Genomic DNA, 24,372 nt, shown 5'->3' with positions numbered 1-24,372 from the left:
AACATATTCAAGGATTCTGGGAATTAGGATCTAGATGTCTGGGGGTGGGGAGGCATTATTCAGCCTACCTACCACACTCCATAATATTGTGCAGCCAGTAAAAAGGATGTTTAGGTCTGTGTATACTGACAGAGAAAGATGTCACTGATAAAAAAGGGAATCCCTGGTAAGTGGAAAAAAAGCAAGCTGCGAAACAATGTAATATGTTCCCTTTTTGTGTTTTTTTGGTTTGTTTATTTAAAAAGAAGTAGGCATTGTGTGTATGTGTGTTTCAACATGCATAAAAGAGATCAGGAAGGATACACACTAAACATTTAAATAGTGGTTACTTCTCAGGAGTAAAAACACAAGGAGGTATGGGGATGACTTTGATTTTGAACTATACATTTCTTGTATACAGTGAACACATATTATTGTAATTTTATTTTTATGAAAGTGTACATGTCCACAGTTGAAAAAGTAAAAAATACAAGGCTTATGGTAAAAAACCTGCAGTCCCTTGTGTCATCCCTTTCCATTCCAGAACGCTCTTTCCCAGAGGCATCTATCTTATGTTTTAGGTTTTTTTTTTCTCTAGTACTTCCCTTCATATTTCTAAATCACAAGGGTATGCTATTTCTTGAGTTTTCTATTTTAGATATCTTTGACTTCCTACTTATGAAGATGAAGTTTTAGTTCTTTTAAACCAAACAATCTCTGTGCATATTTTCCTTGCCCTTTATCCTCTCAATAGAATTACACCAAAAATTTTGCTTGGATTAGTTTTCACTGTTTACTACAGCCCTAGAACTATTATTCTTTGCTAACCCCTGTCGTGTATGTATATATTGGGATTACAGTTCCTTTCTTGTATAGTTATTTTTCCCTCTGAAAAAGAAATTGTCTAGTCTTTTTCTTTTGCTGAGATTTCTTAGACCCATGATTAACCCACCTCAAAAAAGAGAAAAGCTTTACTCTTAGGAGATTTACCAGCATGTCTTTTCCTTGGGAACCTCCTTCCTTGGAAACTCTGTCCTCTGGCTCCAGCCTGGATTTGCTTTCCAAGTCTGCAGGATGTTGGGGTCTCCCTTTACCATCATCTGTGGGGTCTTCCTCCACTCTGTTTATATTGGATCCCTTGTTTCCTGAAGCCCTTAATTCTTCTTTCTTGTTTACTCCTGGCTTTGGTGGAGCGTATCTTCTAGTGGTTTTCTGAAAAAAAAGTAAATGGGAGATCATTTTTTTAAGGTATATTTGAAAACGTCGTTTTATTTTTAAGGTTAAAAAGTGGGAAAAATTCTACTAGACAAAATGGGAATGGGAGAAAAATCCAAATATATTGGAGTTCATATGATGATTTTTCCCTTCAAAGGAATTACACAGGGAGAGACTAAGCTTAAGTCCGTGGAGGACATGCTATTTTACATCCCAGCAGATTCCCAATGTTTTCTACATTGAAAGGAGGTCATAATATGCATCTTATCTTTTGACCAAAACTAGTGCTCTTTGGTAATTTTTACTTTTCGCTTGCCTCTTTTGCAAAATGGAGTCAATAACTGTCTAGGTTAGATGCAGATTAAGACTTAACAAGATGCCAGGCACTACTTTTATTATTACTGAAGTTGTTTGCTTATGAGAATGTAAAATCTGATGCCCAAGAATATCTTCATACATATAGTTATACACATGGTTAATAATACGCTTAATTTTACTTGGAGTCCCATTTTATATCTTTTTACCATTAATGTTCTTTCAACATCTAATTTTCTACATTAAAGGCTTATATGTAATCTAATTTTGATGAAAAACTTTTTAATAAAAGTTTATTTGATAGGTAAAATGGATTTATTTATTTATTTTGAAAATTAATTAATTAATTAATTTTGGGGCTGCATTGGGTCTTCATTGCTGTGCGCAGGCTTTCTCTAGTTGTGGCGAGCAGGGGCTACTCTTCAGGAAGTCCTGAAGGGGATTTATTTAGAGAGAAACACGCTCTACAGACAGAGTGTGGGCCATCTCAGAAAGCGAGAGCGGCTTTGGGAGAAACATGCTCCACAGACAGGGTGTGGGCCATCTCAGAAGGTGAGAAGGGCCTAAAAGTTTATTTTTAATTACATGAGCAATATCTGCACGTTATGGAAAACTTAAGAAATAGGGAAGACTAGAAAGAAGGAGAAAAAATCCGTAATTTTCATTATCATGGTATATTGTTTCTAGGTATTTTTCTATGGATTTTTTACGTAGTTAAGATCATGATGTATTCAAATTAGAGTCCTGATTCTTATACTGTTACATATTCTTTGTAAATAATATTTTTAGATAACTACATTATTTTGTTTAAAAGATACCTTTATCATTTGGACAGACATACTGAAATATTTACAGATAAAACGGTATGGGGGCTTCCCTGGTGGCGCAGTGGTTAAGAATCCACCTGCCAGTGCAGGGATATGGGTTTGAGCCCTGGTCCGGGAAGATCCCACATGCCGCGGAGCAACTGAGCCCATGCGCCACAACTACTAAGCTTGCGCTCTAGAGCCCGCGAGCCACAACTACTGAAACCCGCACGCCTAGAGCCCATGCTCTGCAACAAGAGAAGTCACCGCAATGAGAAGCCCGTGCACCACAATGAAGAGTAGCCCCCGCTCACTGCAACTGGACAAAGCCCACGCAGGAACAAAGACCCAACAGAGACAAAAATTAAAAAAAAAAAAAAAGATACGATGTTGTTACTGAGTCATAGCTTGTACTGCTCACTGCACAACAGGGCAGTAAATTGAGAGACTAGTTGTTGGGGCAAGGAACAGTGACTTTATTCAGAAAGCCAGAAGACTGAGAAGATGGTGGACTAGTGACCCAAAGAACCGTCTTACCCTAGTTAGAATTCAGGCTTCTTTTATACTAAAAGGGGAGGGGGCGTGGTTGGTTGTTGCAAACTTCTTTGTGTCGGAATCCTTTGTTCTTGCATCTGTCCACGTAGGTCAGGTCATTGATGCTCCTGTAAACCTCCAATAAGACAAATGCTATTATCTGTTCTGCAATTTTATATCTCTGTGTGAATGGAAAAGTGTTATACCTTTAAAGGTCAGAGCCTTGAGAATGGGCTATCCTGTACATTTCAGTCTATAGACAACATTCTTAACTTGTAGCAAAAGCAATGGAATACAAAGGTTAAAGTAAAAGAAACAGATCCAATATGGAGTCAGATTTGTTCTCCTCTATTACAAGGTTGTGAGTGTGGATGGGAAATGGGCTGGGCATAATCTATATTTGAGCTAGGTGGTGGCGATGTGGAGTTTCATTATACTGCTGTGTCTATTTTTATATATGCTCAAAATTGTCCATAATAAAAAGTTAAAAATATAAATAAAAGACTACAACATTCCATTATGATCTATCTTAATTTAACTATTGTTTGTAGTAGGGCATTTCAGTTTTTCCCTATTTTAAATAACATTGCTGTTAATATATTTATATTTTAAATAGTTTTCTTATGATTTATATGAGTGGAATTACTAGGTGAAAGAGTATGAACATTTAAAAAAACTTTAGATGCAGGGCTTCCCTGGTGGCTAGGTGGTTAAGAACCCGCCGGCCAATGCAGGGGACACGGGTTTGAGCCCTGGTCCAGGAAGATCCCATGTGCTGCGGAGCAACTAAGCCTGTGTGCCACAACTACTGAGCCTGCACTCTAGAGCCCACAAGCCACAACTACTGATCCCACGTACCACAATTACTGAAGCCCGTGTGCCTAGAGCCCGTACTCTGCAACAAGAGAAGCCACCACAATGAGAAGCCGGCGCACCACAATGAAGAGTAGCCCCCCACTTGCTGCAGCTAGAGAAAGCCTGCATGCAGCAACGAAGACCCAATGCATTCAAAAATAAATAAATAAAATAAATTTTTAAAAATTATACAAAAAATAAATAAAAACTTTAGATGCATACACAGTGCTAAATTTCTTGATGCAAAACTTTAGAAGAATTTTATTGGATTTATAATTGTACTCATTGAGCATAGGGGTGATATTGCAAATTTTATTCTAACTTTTTCTTTTTTGGGGCTGCGTTGGGTCTTCGTTGCTACGCATGGGCTTTCTCTAGTTGCAGCGAGCGAGGTCTACTCTTTGTTGTGGTATGTAGGCTTCTCTTGTTGTGGTGCGTGAGCTCTAGGGTGTGAGGGCTTCAGTTGTTGCAGCACGAGGGATCAGTAGTTGTGGCACATGTGCTTAGTTGCTCTGCGGCATATCGGATCTTCCCGGACCAGGGACTGAACCCCTGTCTCCTGCGTTGGCAGGCAGATTCTTCTTTTTTTTTTTTTTTTGGTCACTCTGCCACCATTCTACATTTTGCCTCTATGGGTTTTTTGTTTTTTTTTTTAACATCTTTATTGGAGTATAATTGCTTTACAATGGTGTGTTAGTTTCTGCTTTATAACACAGTGAATCAGTTATACATATACATATGTTCCCATATCTCTTCCCTCTTGCGTCTCTCTCCCTGCCACCCTCCCTATCCCACCCTTCCAGGCGGTCACAAAGCACCGAGCTGATATCCCTGTGCTATGCGGCTGCTTCCCACTAGCTATCTACCTTACGTTTGGTAGTGTATATATGTCCATGCCTCTCTCTCACTTTGTCACAGCTCACCCTTTCCCCTCCGCATATCCTCAAGTCCGTTCTCCAGTAGGTCTGTGTCTTTATTTCTGTCTTACCCCTAGGTTCTTCATGACATTTTTTTTTCATAAATTCCATATATGTGTGTTAGCATACGGTATTTGTCTTTCTCTTTCTGACTTACTTCACTCTGTATGACAGACTCTAGGTCTATCCACCTCATTACAAGTAGCTCAATTTCGTTACTTTTTATGGCTGAGTAATATTCCATTGTATATATGTGCCACATCTTCTTTTTCCATTCATCCGATGATGGGCACTTAGGTTGCTTCCATCTCCGGGCTATTGTAAATAGAGCTGCAATGAACATTTTGGTACATGACTCTTTTTGAATTTTGGTTTTCTCAGGGTATATGCCCAGTAGTGGGATTGCTGGCTCATATGGTAGTTCTATTTGTAGTTTTTTCAGGAACCTCCATACTGTTCTCCATAGTGGCTGTACCAATTCACATTCCCACCAGCAGTGCACGAGTGTTCCCTTTTCTCCACACCCTCTCCAGCATTTATTGTTTTTAGATTTTTTTGATGATGGCCATTCTGACTGGTGTGAGATGATATCTCATTGTAGTTTTGATTTGCATTTCTCTAATGATTACTGATGTTGAGCATTCTTTCATGTGTTTGTTGGCAGTCTGTATATCTTCTTTGGAGAAATGTCTATGTAGGTCTTCTGCCCATTTTTGGATTGGGTTGTTTGTTTTTTTGTTACTGAGCTGCATGAGCTGCTTGTAAATTTTGGAAATTAATCCTTTGTCAGTTGCTTCATTTCCAAATATTTTCTCCCATTCTGAGGGTTGTCTTTTCACCTTGTTTATGGTTTCCTTTGCTGTTCAAAAGCTTTGAAGTTTCATTAGGCCCCGTTTGTTTATTTTTGTTTTTATTTCCATTTCTCTAGGAGGTGGGTCAAAAAGGATCTTGCTGTGGTTTATGTCAAAGAGTGTTCTGCCTATGTTTTCCTCTAAGAGTTTGATAGTTTCTGGCCTTACATTTAGGTCTTTAATCCATTTTGAGCTTATTTTTGTGTATGGTGTTAGGGAGTGATCTAATCTCATACTTTTACATGTACCTGTCCAGTTTACCCAGCACCACTTATTGAAGAGGCTGTCCTTTCTCCACTGTACATTCCTGCCACCTTTATCAAAGATAAGGTGACCATATGTGTGTGGGTTTATCTCTGGGCTTTCTATCCTGTTCCATTGATCTATCTTTCTGTTTTTGTGCTAGTACCATACTGTCTTGATTACTGTAGCTTTGTAGTTTAGTCTGAAGTCAGGGAGCCTGATGCCTCCAGCTCCATTTTTTGTTCTCAAGATTGCATTGGCTATTCGGGGTCTTTAGTGTTTCCATACAAATTGTGAAATTTTTTGTTCTAGTTCTGTGAAAAATGCCAGTGGTAGTTTGATAGGGATTGCATTGAATCTGTAGATTGCTTTGGGTAGTAGAGTCATTTTCACAATGTTGATTCATCCAATCCAAGAGCATGTTATATATCTCCATCCATATGTATCATCTTTAATTTCTTTTATCAGTGTCTTATAATTTTCTGCATACATGTCTTTTGTCTCCTTAGGTAGGTTCATTCCTAGATATTGTATTCTTTTTGTTGCAGTGGTAAATGGGAGTGTTTTCTTGATTTCACTTTCAGATTTTTCATCATTAGTGTATAGGCACGCCAGAGATTTCTGTGCATTAATTTTGTATCCTGCAACTTTACCAGATTCATTGATTAGCTCCAGTAGTTTTCTGGTAGCATCTTTAGGATACTCTATGTATAGTATCATGTCATCTGCAAACAGTGACAGCTTTACTTCTTCTGTTCCGATTTGGATTCCTTTTATTTCCTTTTCTTCTCTGATTGCTATGGCTAAAACTTCCAAAACTATGTTGAATAAGAGTGGTGAGAGTGGGCAACCTTGTCTTGTTCCTGATCTTAGTGGAAATGCTTTCAGTTTTTCACCATTGAGGATGATGTTAGCTGTGGGTTTGTCATATGGCCTTTATTATGTTGAGGAAAGTTCCCTCTATGCCTACTTTCTGCAGGGTTTTTATCATAAATGGGTCTTGAATTTTGTCGAAAGCTTTCTCTGCATCTATTGAGATGATCATATGGTTTTTCTCCTTCAATTTTTTAATATGGTTTATCACATTGATTTGTGTATATTGAAGAATCTTTGCATTCCTGGAATAAACCCCACTTGATCATGGTGTATGATCCTTTTAATGTGCTGTTGGATTCTGTTTGCTAGTATTTTGTTGAGGATTTTTCCATCTATGTTCCTCAGTGATATTGGCCTGTAGTTTTCTTTCTTTGTGACATCCTTGTCTGGTTTTGGTATCAAGGTGATGGTGGCCTCGTAGAATGAATTTGGGAGTGTTCCTCCCTCTGCTAAATTTTGGAAGAGTTTGAGAAGGATAGGTGTTAGTTCTTCTCTAAAAGTTTGATAGAATTCGCCTATGAAGCCATCTGGTCCTGGGCTTTTGTTTGTTGGAAGATTTTTAATCACAGTTTCAATTTCAGTGCTTGTGATTGGTCTGCTCATATTTTCTATTTCTTCCTGATTCAGTCTTGGCAGGCGGTGCATTTCTAAGAATTTGTCCATTTCTTCCAGGTTGTCCATTTTATTGGCATAGAGTTGCTTGTAGTAATCTCTCATGATCTTTTGTATTTCTGCAGTGTCAGTTGTTACTTCTCCTTTTTCATTTCTAATTCTATTGATTTGAGTCTTCTCCCTTCTTTTCTTGATGAGTCTGGCTAATGGTTTATCAATTTTGTTTATCTTCTCAAAGAACCAGGTTTTAGTTTTATTGATCTTTGGTATAGTTTCCTTCATTTCATTTTCATTTATTTCTGATCTGATTTTTATGATTTCTTTCCTTCTGCTTAGGGTTTTTTTTTTCGTTCTTCTTTCTCTCATTGCTTTAGGTGCAAGGTTAGGTTGTTTATTCGAGATGTTTCCTGTTTCTTAAGGTGGGCTCGTATTGCTATAAATTTCCCTCTTAGAACTGCTTTTGCTGCGTCCCATAGGTTTTGGGTTGTCGTGTCTCCATTGTCACTTGTTTCTAGGTATTTTTTAATTTCCTCTTTGATTTCTTCAGTGATCACTTCGTTATTAAGTAGTGTATTGTTTAGCCTCCATGTGTTTGTATTTTACAGATCTTTTCCTGTGATTGATATCTAGTCTCATGATGTTGTGGTCAGAAAAGATACTTGATACAATTTCAATTTTCTTAAATGTGCTAAGGCTTGATTTGTGACCCAAGATATGATCTGTCCTGGAGAATGTTCCATGAGCACTTGAGAAAAATGTGTATTCTGTTGTTTTTGGATGGAATGTCCTATAAATATCAAGTAAGTCCATCTTGTTTAATGTATCATTTAAAGCTTGTGTTTCCTTTTTTATTTTCATTTTGGATGATCTGTCCATTGGGGAAAGTGGGGTGTTAAAGTCCCCTACTATGAATGAGTTACTGTCGATTTCCTCTTTTATGGCTGTTAGTGTTTGCCTTATGTATTGAGGTGCTCCTATGTTGGGTGCATAAATATTTACAATTGTTATATCTTCTTGGATTGATCCCTTGATCATTATGTAGTGTCCTTCTTTGTCTCTTCTAATAGTCTTTATTTTAAATTCTATTTTGTCTGATATGAGAATTGCTACTCCAGCTTTCTTTTGGTTTCCATTTGCATGGAATATCTTTTTCCATCCCCTTACTTTCAGTCTGTATGTGTCTCTAGGTCTGAAGTGGGTCTCTTGTAGACAGCATGTATATGGGTCTCGTATTTGTATCCGTTCAGACAATCTGTGTCTTTTGGTGGAAGCATTTAGTCCATTTACATTTAAGGTAATTATCAATATGTATGTTCCTATTCCCATTTTCTAAATTATTTTGGGTTCGTTATTGTAGGTCTTTTCCTTCTCTTGTGTTTCTTGCCTAGAGAAGTTCCTTTAGCATTTGTTGTAAAGCTGGTTTGGTGGTGCTGAACTCTCTCAGCTTTTGCTTGTCTGTAAAGGTTTTAATTTCTCCATCAAATCTGAATGAGATCCTTGCTGGGTAGAGTAATCTTGGTTGCAGGTTTTTCTCCTTCATCACTTTAAATATGTCCTGCCACTCCCTTCTGGCTTGCAGGGTTTCTGCTGAAAGATCAGCTGTTAACCTTATGGGGATTCCCTTGTGTGTTATTTGTTGTTTTTCCCTTGCTGCTTTTAATATGCTTTCTTTGTATTTAATTTTTGACAGTTTGATTAATATGTGTCTTGGCGTATTTCTTCTTGGATTTATCCTGTATGGGACTCTCTGTGCTTCCTGGACTTGATTAACTATTTCCTTTCCCATGTTTGGGAAGTTTTCAAGTATAATCTCTTCAAATATTTTCTCAGTCCCTTTCTTTTTCTCTTCTTCTTCTGGAACCCCTATAATTCGAATGTTGGTGCATTTCATGTTGTCCCAGAGGTCTCTGAGACTGTCCTCAGTTCTTTTCATTCTTTTTTCTTTATTCTGCTCTGCAGTAGTTATTTCCACTATTTTATCTTCCAGGTCACTTATCCGTTCTTCTGCCTCAATTATTCTGCTCTTGATCTCATCTAGAGTATTTTTCATTTCATTTACTGTGTTCACTGCTGTTTGTTTCATCTTTAGTTCTTCTAGGTCCTTGTTAAATGTTTCTTGCATTTTGTCTATTCTATTTCCAAGATTTTGGATCATCTTTACTATCATTATTCTGAATGCTTTTTCAGGTAGACTGCCTATTTCCTCTTCATTTGTTAGGTCTGGTGGGTTTTTATCTTGCTCCTTCATCTGCAGTGTGTTTTTCTGTCTTCTCATTTTGCTTATCTTAATGTGTTTGGGGTCTCCTTTTTGCAGGCTGCAGGTTCGTAGTTCCCATTGTTTTTGGTGTCTGTCCCCAGTGGCTAAGGTTGGTTCAGTGGGTTGTGTAGGCTTCCTGGTGGAGGGAACTAGTGCCTGTGTTCTGGTGGATGATGCTGGATCTTGTCATTCTGATGGCAGGTCCACGTCTGGTGGTGTGTTTTGGGGTGTCTGTGGACTTATTTTGATTTTAGGCAACCTTTCTGCTAATGGGTGGGGTTGTGTTCCTGTCTTGCTAGTTGTTTGGCATAGGATGTCCAGCACTGTAGCTTGCTGGTCGTTGGTTGAAGCTGGGTGCTGGTGTTGAGATGGAGATCTCTGGGAGATTTTCGCCGTTTGATATTATGTGGAGCTGGGAGGTCTCTTGTGGACCAGTGTCCTGAAGTTGGCTCTCCCACCTCAGAGGCACAGCACTGACTCCTGGCTGCAGCAGCAAGAGCCTTTCATCCACATGGCTCAGAATAAAAGGGAGAAAAAGTAGAGATAAAGAATTAGTAGAAGTAGGAAGAAAGAAAGAAAGAAAAAGAAAAGGAAGGAAGGAAGAAGGAAAGAAGGAAAGAAAGGTGGGAGGAAGGAAGGAAGGAAGGAGGGAAGTAAGGAATAAAAGAAAGAAGGAAGATAAAGTAAAATAAATAAAGTTATTAAATAAAAAATTATTATTAAGAAAAAAATTTAAAAAAACAAAAAACGGATTGATAGAACCTTAGGACAAATGCTGGAAGCAAAGCTATACAGACAAAATCTCATACAGAAGCATACACATACACACTCACAAAAAGGGGAAAAGGGGTAAAAAATCATAAATCTTGCTCTCAAAGTCCACCTCCTCAATTTGGGATGATTCGTTGTCTATTCATGTATTCCACAGATGCAGGGTACATCAAGTTGATTGTGGAGCTTTAATCCACTGCTCCTGAGGCTGCTGGGAGAGATTTCCGTTTTTCTTCTTTGTTCTCACAGCTCCCAGGGGCTCAGCTTTGGATTTGGCCCCGCCTCTGCGTGTAGGTCGCCAGAGGGCGTCTGTTTTTCGCTCAGACAGGATGGGGTTAAAGGAGCCGCTGATTCGGGGGCTCTGGCTTGCTCAGGCCGGGGGGAGGGAGGGGCACTGCGTGCGGGGCGGGCCTGCTGCGGCAGAGGCCAGCGTGACGTTGCACTAGCCTGAGGCGCGCCGTGCGTTCTCCCGGGGAAGTTGTCCCTGGATCCTGGGACCCTGGCAGCGGCGGGCTGCACAGGCTCCCCGGAAGGTAGGTGTGGATAGTGACCTGTGCTCGCACACAGGCTTCTTGGTGGCGGCAGCAGCAGCAGCAGCCTTAGCGTCTCATGCCCGTCTCTGGGGTCCGCGCTTTTAGCCGCAGCTCGCCCCCGTCTTGGAGCTCCTTTAAGCAGCGCTCTTAATCCCCTCTCCTCGCGCACCGGGAAACAAAGAGGGAAGAAAATGTCTCTTGCCTCTTCGGCAGGTCCATGCTTTTCCCCGGACTCCGTCCCGTCTAGCCGTGGTGCACTGACCCCCTGCAGGCTGTTCTAGCCGCCAACCCCAGTCCTCTCCCTGCGCTCTGACTGAAGACCGAGCCTCAGCTCGCAGCCCCGCCCACCCCGGCGGGTGAGCAGACAAGCCTCTCGGGCTGGTGAGTGCTCGTCGGCACCGATCCTCTGTACGGGAATCTCCCCGCTTTGCCCCCCGCCCCCCTGTTGCTGCGCTCTCTTACGCGGCTCTGAAGCTTCCCACCTCCACTACGCGGAGTCTCCGCCCGCGAAGGGGCTTCCTGGTGTGTGGAAACCTTTCCTCCTTCACAGCTCCCTCCCACTGGTGCAGGTCCCTATTCTCTTGTCTCTGTTTTTTCTTTTGCCCTAGCCAGGTACGTGGGGAGTTTCTTGCCTTTGGGGAGGTCTGAGGTCTTCTGCCAGCGTTCAGTAGGTGTTCTGTAGGAGTTGTTCCATGTGTAGATGTATTTCTGGTGTATCTGTGGGGAGGAAGGTGAGCTCCGAGTCTTACTCTTCCGCCATCTTCCCCTCGTCCGCCTGTATGGTTTTGCGGTAGGCCGATTCTTAACCACTGCACCACCAGGGAAGTCCTATTCTAAAATTTTTAGTGAGACAAAGTTTGTCATTAAGAATGTTATATAGTAGGCTTAAATTTTCTAAGTGTTTTTATTCATATTATTTTTTGAGTGCTAATAACAATTCGCATAGAACTAGTACTTTGTAGTCTTAGAGTTTTCATGTCCAATAGATGCTATAATTCTCACAATAGCTCTTCGAACTATGAATTATAGAAAATCACAACAAAATAGACTTTTAAACTTTGCAAATGTAATTATTGGTAGTAATTCCTGTTACCACTAGATGGCCCTCTCAGCATGTACTTTTGAGCCAAAGTAGCAAGTTTATAGACAGTTTGAATTTCCTCTATAGATCTTATTAAAAGACATTTTAATTGGAGTTAAAAATGGTTTATATCATGTTATATGATAAGCTTTTTTAGAAGTAGTAAAGAAATTCAAGGTGGAATTTATTAGTGCGAGTTTTTTGGTTTTCTTCTCAAGAAGAATGGAGTATTAAACTAAATGGCATTCAGTACCATACACATAATATATTTTCAGTAAGTATTTTAAACATTAATTAAAATTTATTGAATTTAATTAGGCTTCTCCATATGCTTGTTGAAAAGTTATTTGCCACACCAAAAAAGCAACCTTTTCTGCTAAGCCTTTAACTGATCTTATGTAAATCCAACACTTTATCTCTGAGGATTTAATATAGAGGTAACGAACTAAGTAAACTGAGGGCTCGACATGGAACTATGGTCCCCTTGGTCAATTTTGTTGTCCTAACTCAATTGAGTTCCTCTAAGGGTCCGAATTATTCTACTATGATGTGCATGTTCCTGTCCAGTGAGAATCAGGAGTGAAATTGCTACAGTTTGGTATTTTTGTCATCTTAACTTTCACTAAATTTCTTGACAAGAAAATTAGAACATCTTTGATTTTGGTCTTACTTGATCTCACATGTATTTTCTTCCATTGATTTTCAATATTATTACCTCCATTGCTCTCTTTTATAATAAATATTTTGTATTGCCCATTTTACTAACTTGAAATGAAAATCATAGTTAAATTATCTATCTGCACTGTTTCAAAAAATCATTATGATGCCCTAATTTTAATGTAAAGGAGAAGTAGAAGGAAAGCAATTTATAATAAAATGTGTATTTCAATATGTAAGTACTGGAGCAGACTACACTAGATGAAACAAGAGGTAGTCAAATGCTTGCGCCTGTACATAGAATGACTATGAATCACTGTGAATGTGATAGCTGTGAAAGCTGATTATAATACATATTGGTGATTCAGATACCCAAGTGACATTGGCATTGGTGACATGATTTTCCAAAATGGTGAAAAACTCTTAGTAAAGTTATGAATAAAACAAAGAGATGCATTGTTGCAGTCTAGAAAATTTGGGGTGTATTAATATGTGGGAAAATTCATTTTGTTTACATATTAGTTAAGTTCTAGTCTTAGATATATTCAGTGGGACCTTTGAAAGTCAACAAGACATATGACAGTTCTTTGCCATACCGGATTGTTTCCTGCATTGCTGGACCTCTAGCATCTCTGGCACTTGCCTTTTAATTGCTGGTAAAGTATTCATCCCATCCCTCTTCCCAGTAATCCCTAAAATGCCTCTATATAAATCCAGAGGATCCTCTAGGGGGCAGTGCTGCTAACATTGAGAACCACCAATTTAAAAGTATCTAGCTACATTAATCTACACACCTGTATTTCTCATGGAATTTCAAAACCAAAGTAACTTAAGCATCCTAGGTCCTTAAATATGATGTTTTAAATAGTTAAGAAAATTGCAGAATTATGTAAGAAGTTGATTTGTTCAAATGCATCATTGTTTTGTTGCAGTTCTTATAAGCAGATCAATATGTTTGCTATTTTAGGTCCCTGGTAGCCTCCATATTCTTTATTTTTTCCACTCTTTCTGTTTAGTAAGTCAGTAGTATATAACTTTCTTTAATGTCACCGTTTACTTATTTAACAGTCACACAATTTGTCCCTTAAAAAAACCCCATTGTTTAAATTTGGAAGATATTACAGAAACTTTGTGAAATGGAGGCAAATTTTCCCATAATCATACCACCCTAACAACTGTTAATATTTTCAGTATTTTGTTCTGTATATGCATATTTTGACATTCAAAAATTAGTTTTGTGTCTTTTCACTCAACGTGGCATAACTTTTTAATATTATTATATAACTTCAAAAATATTATTTTAAATTACTGCATCCTATTCTGTTAGGTTCCATAACTTAACTATTTTCCTACCTTTAGTTTGTTCACATTATAAAAACATACACACATATTTTTTATCTGTTTCAGTATATTTTCATTTTTCCTTTAGGATAGGTCTTCAGAACTGGAGTCATTTATTAGGTCATTAGGATTAGGCTAATATTTAACAAAAGTTACATTTTTTTATAACTTCTGTTAAATATTGCAAATTGACTTTAAAAGTTATTTACTTCACATTTTTTGAGCATCAGTGATACTGAACATGTTTAGTGAATTATTTCTATTTTCTCTTTTAGAAAGTGTGTGGTCTGCCCTTTGACTATTGATCTGTTGGGTGCTTGGTGGTTTTTTTTCTTTGTTTGTTTTCTCTTTTCGAATCAGACCTTTTAAATAATATTTCAATGTTTCGTACATTCATTTTTATGCTATCTTTGATTTTAGTTTGATTATTTGTATTTGTATGAGACGACAGTTATCTACTTGTACAAGATAGTATGTGATATCAAGGAAAGAACATGGGATATGGAGTCAAGAAATCAGGGTTCTGGAAGGAGATATTTATAATACATATTATATCTGACAAAGCACTCATATCCAGAATGTATATAAGAATGCTTACAAATCATTAAGAAAAAGGCAGACAATCCAATTTCTAAATAATGAGGAAAAGCCCTAAACCACCACTTCATAAAAGATATCCAGATATTTAAACCATCTGGCAGTATGTATGCTGAATGAATGCAGATTGATTTTATATTACTGTGTAAGACATATTTAAAAATGTGTATTTGGGGGAAATACTTACTTCATTGTAAAACCAGGTTAATATTAAATTTTGGTCATCCAGACTATAGAACACTGTCTTTGTGTTAGTATGGCCAGTTTAGATTTTACTGTATTTCTGTAGAAGAGAGATCAGTTTTTTTTTTACCTTATTCTGCCTTTAGTAGGACATTATTATTTCTGATTCTTTGCCTATTGAATATGCTATTAATTTATATCCAGCTGGTACATATTCCCTAGGAAAAATCCTTCATTAAAGAACAGTAATCTCTTGATTTTAGTGCTTTTAGTGGGATTAAGGAATATTTTGGGTTCCAGTGACTCCACCAATGTATGAATGAGAGAATGGGAGGAAAAAGGAAAGGAAATCAGACATTCAAGGGTGAAAACGTTGTGAATGTCACAAAAAGGCATAAAAGACCCCCCACATAAAACCCACAAGTGCATGTGGTTATTTTTCTTATTCTTCACCATAGGATATATTATGAATTATTTCTATTCTTACAAAGAGAACAACTATAAAAAATTCTTTCCTGTTTGGTGACAAATGCCTGTTTTGGACATGTACATCTCACCTAATCATTGTGTGAGCCTCCCAGTATTAACATCTGCTCCTGTTCACTCTTTTTATGTTTGGTTATTTCTGTGTTATGAAATCTACTAAAAAATACAATAATTTAAGCACAAACTTGTGTTCTTTTGGGGACATTTTTTAATCAACCTTTAATCAACCCTTTTAGATTTCCTAACACCTCTAATTATGTGATGCATTTTGTTCCTTTCTGGTATAAATAACCTCTCCAAGCTCTGTCAACATTCTTCTCACACACATAATCCTTTCCCCTCTTTTCTTGAGTAATTCCTGTTCATACCAGATTGGGATATACTAATCAACCTGACATTCCTCTCTTATAATTTATTTCCCCTCAACTCAAAGAGTATTCACTTTTTGAGACAAATTCATACCTGAGGCACATTTTTTCTTGTGTAAATTTCAGGGGTTCCATATCTTCCCATCCCCACAACCTTCAAATTCTACCTGTTAGCCTTTCTTCCAGATACATATAACATCATTGAATAGTCTTTCTGGATTTGGGAACTTTTTTCTTCTAGAAGTGTCATCTTTTGAATTTGAGCATTTCTGATATTTTCAAATCTTTCTTCCCCTATGTACTCCTGACATGATCTTTCCTTAACACATATTTCAATATTTCTTATTCAAGATGACACAAACACACATACACACACACGCACACACATACACACACACACCCATCCTAGGCTGTGACATTTTCAGATATCTTGTATTCAGGATGTGGGGCATACTTACTTTATAGGTTCTTAGTGAGACACATACTCTATTGATAATACTGTTAGACTCTCTTTTCATTATTTTCATTGAATGTGAATTGTGCCTTTTTTTAAATAAATTAATTTTATTTATTTATTTGGCTGCATCGGGTCTTTTTTTTCTTTATATTTCTTTATTTTATTTATTACTTATTTTTGGCTGCATTGGGTCTTCATTGCTGCATGCGCGCTTTCTCTAGTTGCGGTGAGCGGGGGCTACTCTTTGTTGCGGTCCGTGGGCTTCAGTAGTTGTGGCTCGTAGGCTCCAGAGCGCAGGCTCGGTAGTTGTGGCACACGGGCTTAGTTGCTCCACGGCATGTGGGATCTTCCCGGGCCAGGGCTTGAACCTGTGTCCCCTGCATTGGCAACGGATTCTTAACCACTGCGCCGCCAGGGAAATCCCATGCATTAGATCTTCATTGCGGTGCATGGGCTTCTCATTGCAGTGGCTTCTCTTGTTGCGGAGGCTTCAGTAGTTGTAGCACGCAGGCTCAGTAGTTGTGGCTTGCGGGCTCTAGAGTGCAGGCTCAGTACTTGTGGTGCATGGGCTTAGTTGCTCTGTAGCACGTGGGGTCTTCCTGGACCAGGGCTCGAACCCATGTCCCCTGCATTGGCAGGTGGATTCTTAACCACTGCACCACCAGGGAAGCCCTGAATTGTGCCTTTTTCTGAAAGAACTTACATGCACATTGCCTGTATGAGGGTTGAAAATACTTATTTTCAAATTCTGAGCACATTCACTGTTGCTAAAAAAAGTTATGGTAGATTTATTTTAAATTTTGTACCACTTAAAGAGGATAATATATTTACCTTATTTCTATTTACATTTGTGAGAAAACTTTATTGCTGCAACTCCTCCAGTGAAAACAGTTTGTTGCTAGTTTTAAATTTTAGACAAGCTTTCTTTGCCACTTACCTCTTCTATTTTTTACCAGCTGTGTTCGGAGAATTCAAATTAATTTTATTATCCTAGTTAAAAATTTGATAAGAAAGAAAAATCTGTTCCCAAAATTCAAATAAAAATTGCTTTTATATGATCTGTAGTTTCAGAGGAACTATATCACAACCTTTTGAAGGTCTAATTGAGAACTGACTTATTAGTGAAGATAGAAGAGAAAAAAATTATGTCATAATGTATAAATGGAGATGTTAAATTCATCTATGTTTTGTTTAGATGTCCCTGGTAGATTTGGGAAAGAAGCTTTTAGAAGCGGCTCGAGCAGGTCAAGATGATGAAGTTCGTATTTTGATGGCTAATGGAGCTCCTTTTACTACAGACTGGGTAAAGAATGGTTTTAATGTTCTGGGGTTTTTTTGTTTTTTGTTTTCTCCTCCTCCTCCTCCCCCTCCTCTTCCTCCTCTTCCTCTTCTTCTCCTTCTTCCTCTCATTTTTGAGTTTTTCCAGTTAAAAGTTTAGTCAGTATTGTGTTTATAAGTGGTGAAAATTTAATTTTTTTGCAAATTTGTTTGCAATTTTAGAATTATAGCTTGCTTTTAAAGAGAATGGTTCATATACTTTTTTTTATAATAGACCACCTTATCCAAATATTCTGTCCACACATGGGTTTTTCTTTAAATTACGGAGTTCAGTAATGTAGGATGAATGTAAAATGTAGCTGCTTGGGATTTAATTTAAAGGCCTTATAAATAGCACAGGTAGAATTTACAATTCAGAAAAAGCAAATTTGGTGTTAATGTTATAATTGATTCTAAAAAAGGAAAAATGTTTGCATTTCAATTGTTACTTGTAAAACTATTGCAAACATCACTCAGAAGGAAGAAAGGAATGAGAAGGAGTTCTTAGTAATTACAGAAGGCAATTGTGAAGAAGACAGAAACCATAACTCTGTTTAATTCTGCAGGTAAATCAAAAGGGATATTCTTGGGAATGTGGAGGGTTAGGAATATGGATTAACTCTCCCACTGGTAACAACTAAAAATTCCAGAGTTTTGATTTTGTTGTTTTTAGCTTACTTGTTCCATGTTCTTTTTAACTTTTCATTCAAAACAGTTTTTTTCATTATGGAAAATTTCAAACATAAATCAACCCCTGTATACCCTTCAAAAAGTATCAAATCAAATGAATCTTATTTCCTCTATAATCCCATTTACTTTCTTTGTTTAGTATTATTTTAAAGTAAATTTCAGGAACCATTTTGTTTCATCCATAGCTTTCAGCATCTGTCTTTAAAAGATAAAGATTTTTTGACTGAGTATATTAAAAAAAAATCTTAAGGGCACTGATGAGTTAGAAAGAAAGTAAGGGGTTTTCAAGCTGAAAAACTAAGCAAAGGCCATAACCCAGAGAAATTTCACCCTTAGAACATTTGCTAACTCAGTAAATTTGCCAGTTGGTGTTCTACCTCCCCGGCATAGGTTACTTAAGATAAAGACCTGAGATTGCTCATAGAGGGAAGTCTCCTAGAGATCCTTTCCCCATAATACTGGAATCCTAAAGAGATGTACCTTCGTTGTAAGGGTAAACCAGAAATACCCCCTCCCTCCTCCTACCTGATCCTGCCCCTGCCCCTGCCCCTGTTGTTAGGATACTGCAAGGCAAATGAACTGGCTTGAACTAAGGTACCAAATGGAGAGAGGAAAAATTTTGTTGATGAGAATTTGGAGTCAAAAGCCATCCTTTGCACACATTTGTGGCCTTAACTCATAAATACTTATGTATTCTGCAAAACTCTGAACTGAAGAATGAATTTAAAATTATCTTTGGACTAGAGGTTACCCGTGGTTCCTGACACAAGCAAATGAATATCCTTTTTGGAGGAACCTGCCTTCCTCCCAGGTTTCATATCTACAAATGAAATTCCAAGGAAAATGAACAGTCAAAAAATAACTGAACACTGGGACTTCCCTGGCAGTCCAGTGGTTAAGACTCCGTGCTTCCACTGTAGGGGGTGCGGGTTTGATCTGTGGTCGGGTAATTAAGATCTCGCATGCCACGTGGTAAGGCCAAACGAAAAAAGAAAAAACCAACAAAAACTGAACACACAAGGACACAAGGCAGCTTCGACAATAACCCACTGGAACAACTGACAACATGAGCAGACCTATAAGGACTTTAGATAAGATTTTAATAGCAGATTAGGAATAGCTGAAGAGAAAATTAGTAAACTGAAAAACAAAAAAAAAATCATTCAGAATGCGGTGCAGAGAAAAACAAAAAAATATAAAAGATGTCAGGAGTCATGAAGGCTAGTGTATGAGAAAGTCTAACATATATCTAATCATAAATCCACAAGGAGAGTGAAAATAGGGATGAAATAATTTTAAAAGATAATGGTTTAGCTTTTCCAAGCCTGATGAAAGATGGCAGCTCACAGATTCAAGTAGCCCAGAAAATCTCCAGCAGAATCAATAAAAATAATCTATATCTAGACACATCATAGTGATCCCGTAGTACATCAAGACAAAAAGAGCCTTCAAGATACCAATGAGCTATCACGTCACACCTGTCAGAATGGCTATCATCAAAAGGTCTACAAATAAATGTTGGCAAGGATATGGAGAAAAGGGAATCCTCATGCACTGTTGGTAGGAATGTAAATTGGTGCAGCCCCTATGGAAAACAGTGTGGAGGTTCCACAAAGAGCTAAAAATAGAACTACCATATGATCTAGCAGTTCCACTCCAGGGTATATATCTGGAAAAAATGAAAACTCTAATTCGAAGAGATACGTGCACCCCAATGTTCATAGAAGTACTGTTTACAATAGTCAAGATATGAAAGCAACCCAAGTGTCCATCAACAGGCAAATGGATAAAGATGATGTGGTATGTACATGTACAGTGGACTATTACTCAGCCATAAAAAAGAAAGAAATTCTGCCATTTGCAGCAATGTGGGTGGATCTGGAGAGTATTATGCCTAATGAAATAAGTCAGAGAAAGACAAATACTGTATGATACCATTTATTTGTGGAATCTAAAAAATTAACAAATGTGTATAGCAAAACAGAAACTGGACTCACAGATACAGAAAACAAACTAGTGGTTACTGGTGGGGAGAGTAAAGTGGGGAAGGACGAAATAGGGTATAGGATTAAGAGATATAAACTACTATGTATAAAATATATATGCAATAAGGATATATTGTATAGCACAGGGAATTGTAGCCATTATTTTGTAATGACTGTTTTTTGGGGTTTTTTTTTGCGGTACGCGGGCCTCTCACTGTTGTGGCCTCTCCCGTTGCGGAGCACAGGCTCCGGACGCGCAGGCTCAGCAGCCATGGCTCACGGGCCTAGCCTCTCCGCGGCATCTGGGATCTTCCCGGACCGGGGCACGAAGCCGTGTCCCCTGCATCGGCAGGCTGTGTCTCAACCACTGCGCCACCAGGGAAGCCCCTGTAATGACTTTTAATGGAGTATAATCTATAAAAATACTGAATCACTATGCTGTACACCTGAAACTAATATAATATTGTAAATCAGTTATACTTCAATTAAAAAAATATCTATAAACCCTGAAAAAAAAAGACAAAAATCTTAAGAAGGATTAGTGTCCATAATACGTAGGGATTCCCATGACAGTGATGAAAAACAAGACAAAGAAGATAGGGCAAATGACTTGATATGGTACTTGACTAAAGAGAATGCTTGAATGACCAATAAACGTGAAAAAATGCTCAGCTACATTAATGATTGGGCACATGCAAAGTAAAATCATGAAATACTATTGCTTATCCATCAGATAAGCAAAAACTAAACAAAAAAGTCTTTCAGCACCAACCGTTGGTGAGGAGATCCATAAATTGATAGAAACACTTTGGAGAACAGTTTGGCAGTACCTAGTAGATTTAAATGTGTACATACCCTCTGGCATAACTATTGAACTTCTAAGAATATTTCGAAGGGAAGTTCTTGTTCATGTATTTGAGACATGTATAAGACTGTTTTTAGTAGCAGCATTATTCATAATAAAAAACTGGAAACCTTAATGCTTAACAGTGGATTGGTTAAATTGATTATGGCTTATTCATTTGGTAGAAAATCGTAGAGCAGAGAAAATTAGTGAACTATACTTACATTCATCAACGTGGGTGAATCTTATGATATTAAGCCAAAGAAGGCAAGTCTCAGAGAAATACATGCAATGTGATTCTATTTAAATAAAGTTCAGAGCAGGCAAAACCAAAGTATATTATTTAGGGATACATAGTAATTTTTAAAAAAGCAAAGTAAAGCAATCTTTATTACAAAATTCAGACTAGTAATTACCTCAGGGGTTGGGGGAGAGGCTTATTAGGGAGTGGCACGTGGGAAGATTCTAAATTGCTGGTAATGTTTTATTTATAGACTGTGATGGTATTTACCTTATTTTCCTCCTTCAAACTACATATATGTACGTATATATATATTTTGTATCATCAACCAGAAAGGTAAGGTCTCGAGAAGAAAAAATTACAAAAGAAACCATTTTATCACACTGAGCAGAACTCATGGTTGCTAAATAGGCTATGGAGATATTTCATTAAATATTAGAATTTAAGAGTATAGAAAGGGCCAGTTTTAGAAAAGTATGATAGAGCATGGAGGAAGAAAGGATTGTTTAAAAATCTTCTTTAATCTGCAGGAATGACCTTCCCTTAAAAATACAAGGCTTTTAATAGTAATAAAATAATTATTCCCAGGGTAAATGATTTCCATTTTTACCATGTATTGAGAGCACATACCTAGCTTTGTATTATGACTCTTACTTGTGTGACTTCAGGCAAATTAGTAACCTCTTTGTGCCTTACTTATTTTCTTAAAATTTTAAAAACTTTTTATTATAGTTGATTTACATTGTTGTATTAGTTTCAGGTGAGCAGCAAAGTTAATCAGTTATACATATATCCACTCTTTTTTTTTTTTAAGATTCTCTTCCCATATAGGCCATTACAGAATATTGAATAGAGTTCCCTATGCTATAAAGCAGGTTCTTATTAGTTATCTGTCTTATATATGGTAGTGTGTATATGTCAATCCCAATCTCCCAGTTTATCCCCCCCCTTATCCCCTGGTCATGCCTTAGTTTCTTTTACTGCCAAATGAGGATAGTAATAGTACCTGTGTTTTGAGGAGATTAAATGATACAATAGGTGTAAAGGTCTTAGAATAGTGCTTGCTATGGAAAGTGCTTAAATAAAAACCTTAGTTGCTATTATTACAGCAGTGGTCATAGCAAATTGCATGTTCTAGTGAACTATCTTGGTTCTTTAGAACATGAGTGCCTTGGTAATCAGAGAGTTGTAGGGACTTTTTGTGCTTCTAAGTGCATGTGATATAATGTAATTCTAGTTTTCACCTATTAAAAATTATAACTCTGGGCTTCCCTGGTGGCGCAGTGGTTGGGAGTCCGCCTGCTGATGCAGGGGAGGCGGGTTCGTGCCCCGGTCCAGGAAAGATCCCACATGCCGCGGAGCGGCTGGGCCCGTGAGCCATGGCCGCTGGGCCTGAGTGTCCAGAGCCTGTGCTCCGCAACAGGAGAGGCCACAATAGCGAGAGGCCCGCGTACCACAAAAAAAAAAAAAAAAAATTATACCCCTGATAAGGCTCTTCTTCACATTTTAGTGTGTACTTCTGTATATTTTGAATGTAGCGTGACTAGGCCACGTGGAACCAATTTCAGGAGAACTGGGCTCTCTTTTGGTTCTTTTTAAAAAATTTAATTGGAGAATAGTTGATTTACAATGTTGTGTTAGTTTCTGCTGCATGTTTTGGTTCCGTCTTAACTCACCTATGGCAAGTGCACCTCACATCAGATTTTTTCCTTGAAAAATGACTATATGAACTCCTTTAAAAAGATCACTGAGGTGCTTTAATTAATTTATTTTTAAGTCCTAGAAACAGTTTAATGTAAAAATGTACACTGTTACAATTATTTGATGTGAATTTCATAGATGAAAAGTTTTGTGTGAATGGTGTGAGGAAAACTTTGTAATGCTCAAAAATTTCTGACCCTAATTATGTCTAATTCCTGATGAAATTAATTTTGTTTAGACTATCTGATAACAAAGAAAGCAAGTTTGAATTAAATGAAATATTGTCATTTCTTCCTCACTGAGAAATGAATGGGAATTCTTGAAGGCCCCTATGAAGAGACTGTGATCAGCAAAAATTATTCCTTTTCAGTTTTGAGTTACTGTGTAAACATTTGATATAAAGAGAATCTGTTTGCTCTGTAAACAGAATATATAAAGTAGAAGATAGAAGTATATTTTAAAATGACTATAGATGTGGATTTTTTTTCTTGTGGTATAGCTTGGAACTTCTCCACTTCATCTGGCAGCACAGTACGGACATTATTCCACCACAGAAGTACTACTCCGAGCTGGTGTAAGTAGGGATGCCAGAACCAAAGTGGACCGAACGCCACTGCATATGGCAGCTTCTGAGGGCCATGCCAGCATAGTGGAGGTTTTGCTTAAGGTATGTGTTCTCTTTTTGCACTTTGCTTTTGAAAGTAAGACCCCAAAGGCTATAAAATCATAGTGGTTTTATAAGAGGGAGAAGGGAACTAGTTTTGTTACTGACAGGGTTCTTGGACTCCTTAATCAATAGAAATTGATAAGAGGCCAGACAAGTAATTCAGGCAAGGCTTTATTAGGACTTGTGCTGTAGCACTAGGGAGCAAAAACAAGTATCAGGTTCCCTTGCTCGCTCCCTGACAGGGGAGGAGCTGGTCCCTTAAATGCAGTGAGGGTAGGGGCCAGTCCAGGGGTCACATGGGAGGGGTGGCTTGGGTGGTCTGTCCACCCCCTTAGTGGTGCTGTATGCAGTACCCTGCTTTTGCTCTCAACACCTCAGAAGTGGCAGTTGGGTTTTTGGTCTTTTGTATCTTATTGTTCATAATTTGCCCCAACTGCACATGCACGCAGTTATTTTTAGTCCCTTATATTAGTTTCTTTGTATTCTATCGCTGGAGGAGATGTTTGTCCAGGTGCAAGCACTGCAGCAAAGGGTCCCAGGTCCGAGCCTGTCTCTGTTTTATTGAATGTGTACTTTTTTCCCCCATGTTATCTCATTTTTTGTGTGTAAGCATTCATTTGAGTGAAAATTATTTTAAAGTGTTATTTTGTGGGGGGAAAAACTTCCTCATTGTATGTTTTTAGTTAAGTCAGACAATTGACTTCTTAGATCTTGGTCTTTGCTGTGGTGAGGGACTACAGCTTTGTCTTACTCAACATATTTAAAACGCACATGGAAGGGAATGTTAGGCTTGAATAATTAACAAACAAATAATACAGGCAGGGCTTTTTCTTTAATCATCTAAATGCCAAAGAGAAAATTCTGAAACAGAGAGTGATAGATTTAGATATTCTTAATTCTTTTCATTCTGGCCTCTAGATCAACTTATCCAAAAAACATACAATATAAGCCATGAGTACAAGTCATGTGTAATTCTAGATTTTGTATTAGCTA

At 37.9% G+C, this 24,372-nt stretch overlaps 1 protein-coding gene across 3 annotated transcripts in view; it reads left to right on the top strand.

The window, feature by feature from the left end:
• The window catches only part of GABPB1 (GA binding protein transcription factor subunit beta 1), a 78,113-nt gene that overhangs the window by 25,497 nt on the left and 28,244 nt on the right, over nt 1–24,372 (top strand). For all 3 annotated transcript variants that reach the window (XM_065871112.1, XM_065871111.1, XM_065871110.1), the window contains 2 exons: nt 17,130–17,237; nt 23,212–23,379. In XM_065871112.1, coding sequence (XP_065727184.1) covers nt 17,130–17,237; nt 23,212–23,379 — 276 coding nt within the window. Of the gene's footprint in view, nt 1–17,129; nt 17,238–23,211; nt 23,380–24,372 lie in introns of those variants that run through there.

Source organism: Phocoena phocoena, chromosome 2 (genome assembly GCF_963924675.1).
Source record: "Phocoena phocoena chromosome 2, mPhoPho1.1, whole genome shotgun sequence".
Classification (NCBI taxonomy): Eukaryota; Metazoa; Chordata; class Mammalia; order Artiodactyla; family Phocoenidae; genus Phocoena; species Phocoena phocoena.
Note: the sequence above shows the minus strand (reverse complement) of the source record. Positions and strands in the feature narration are given on the sequence as shown.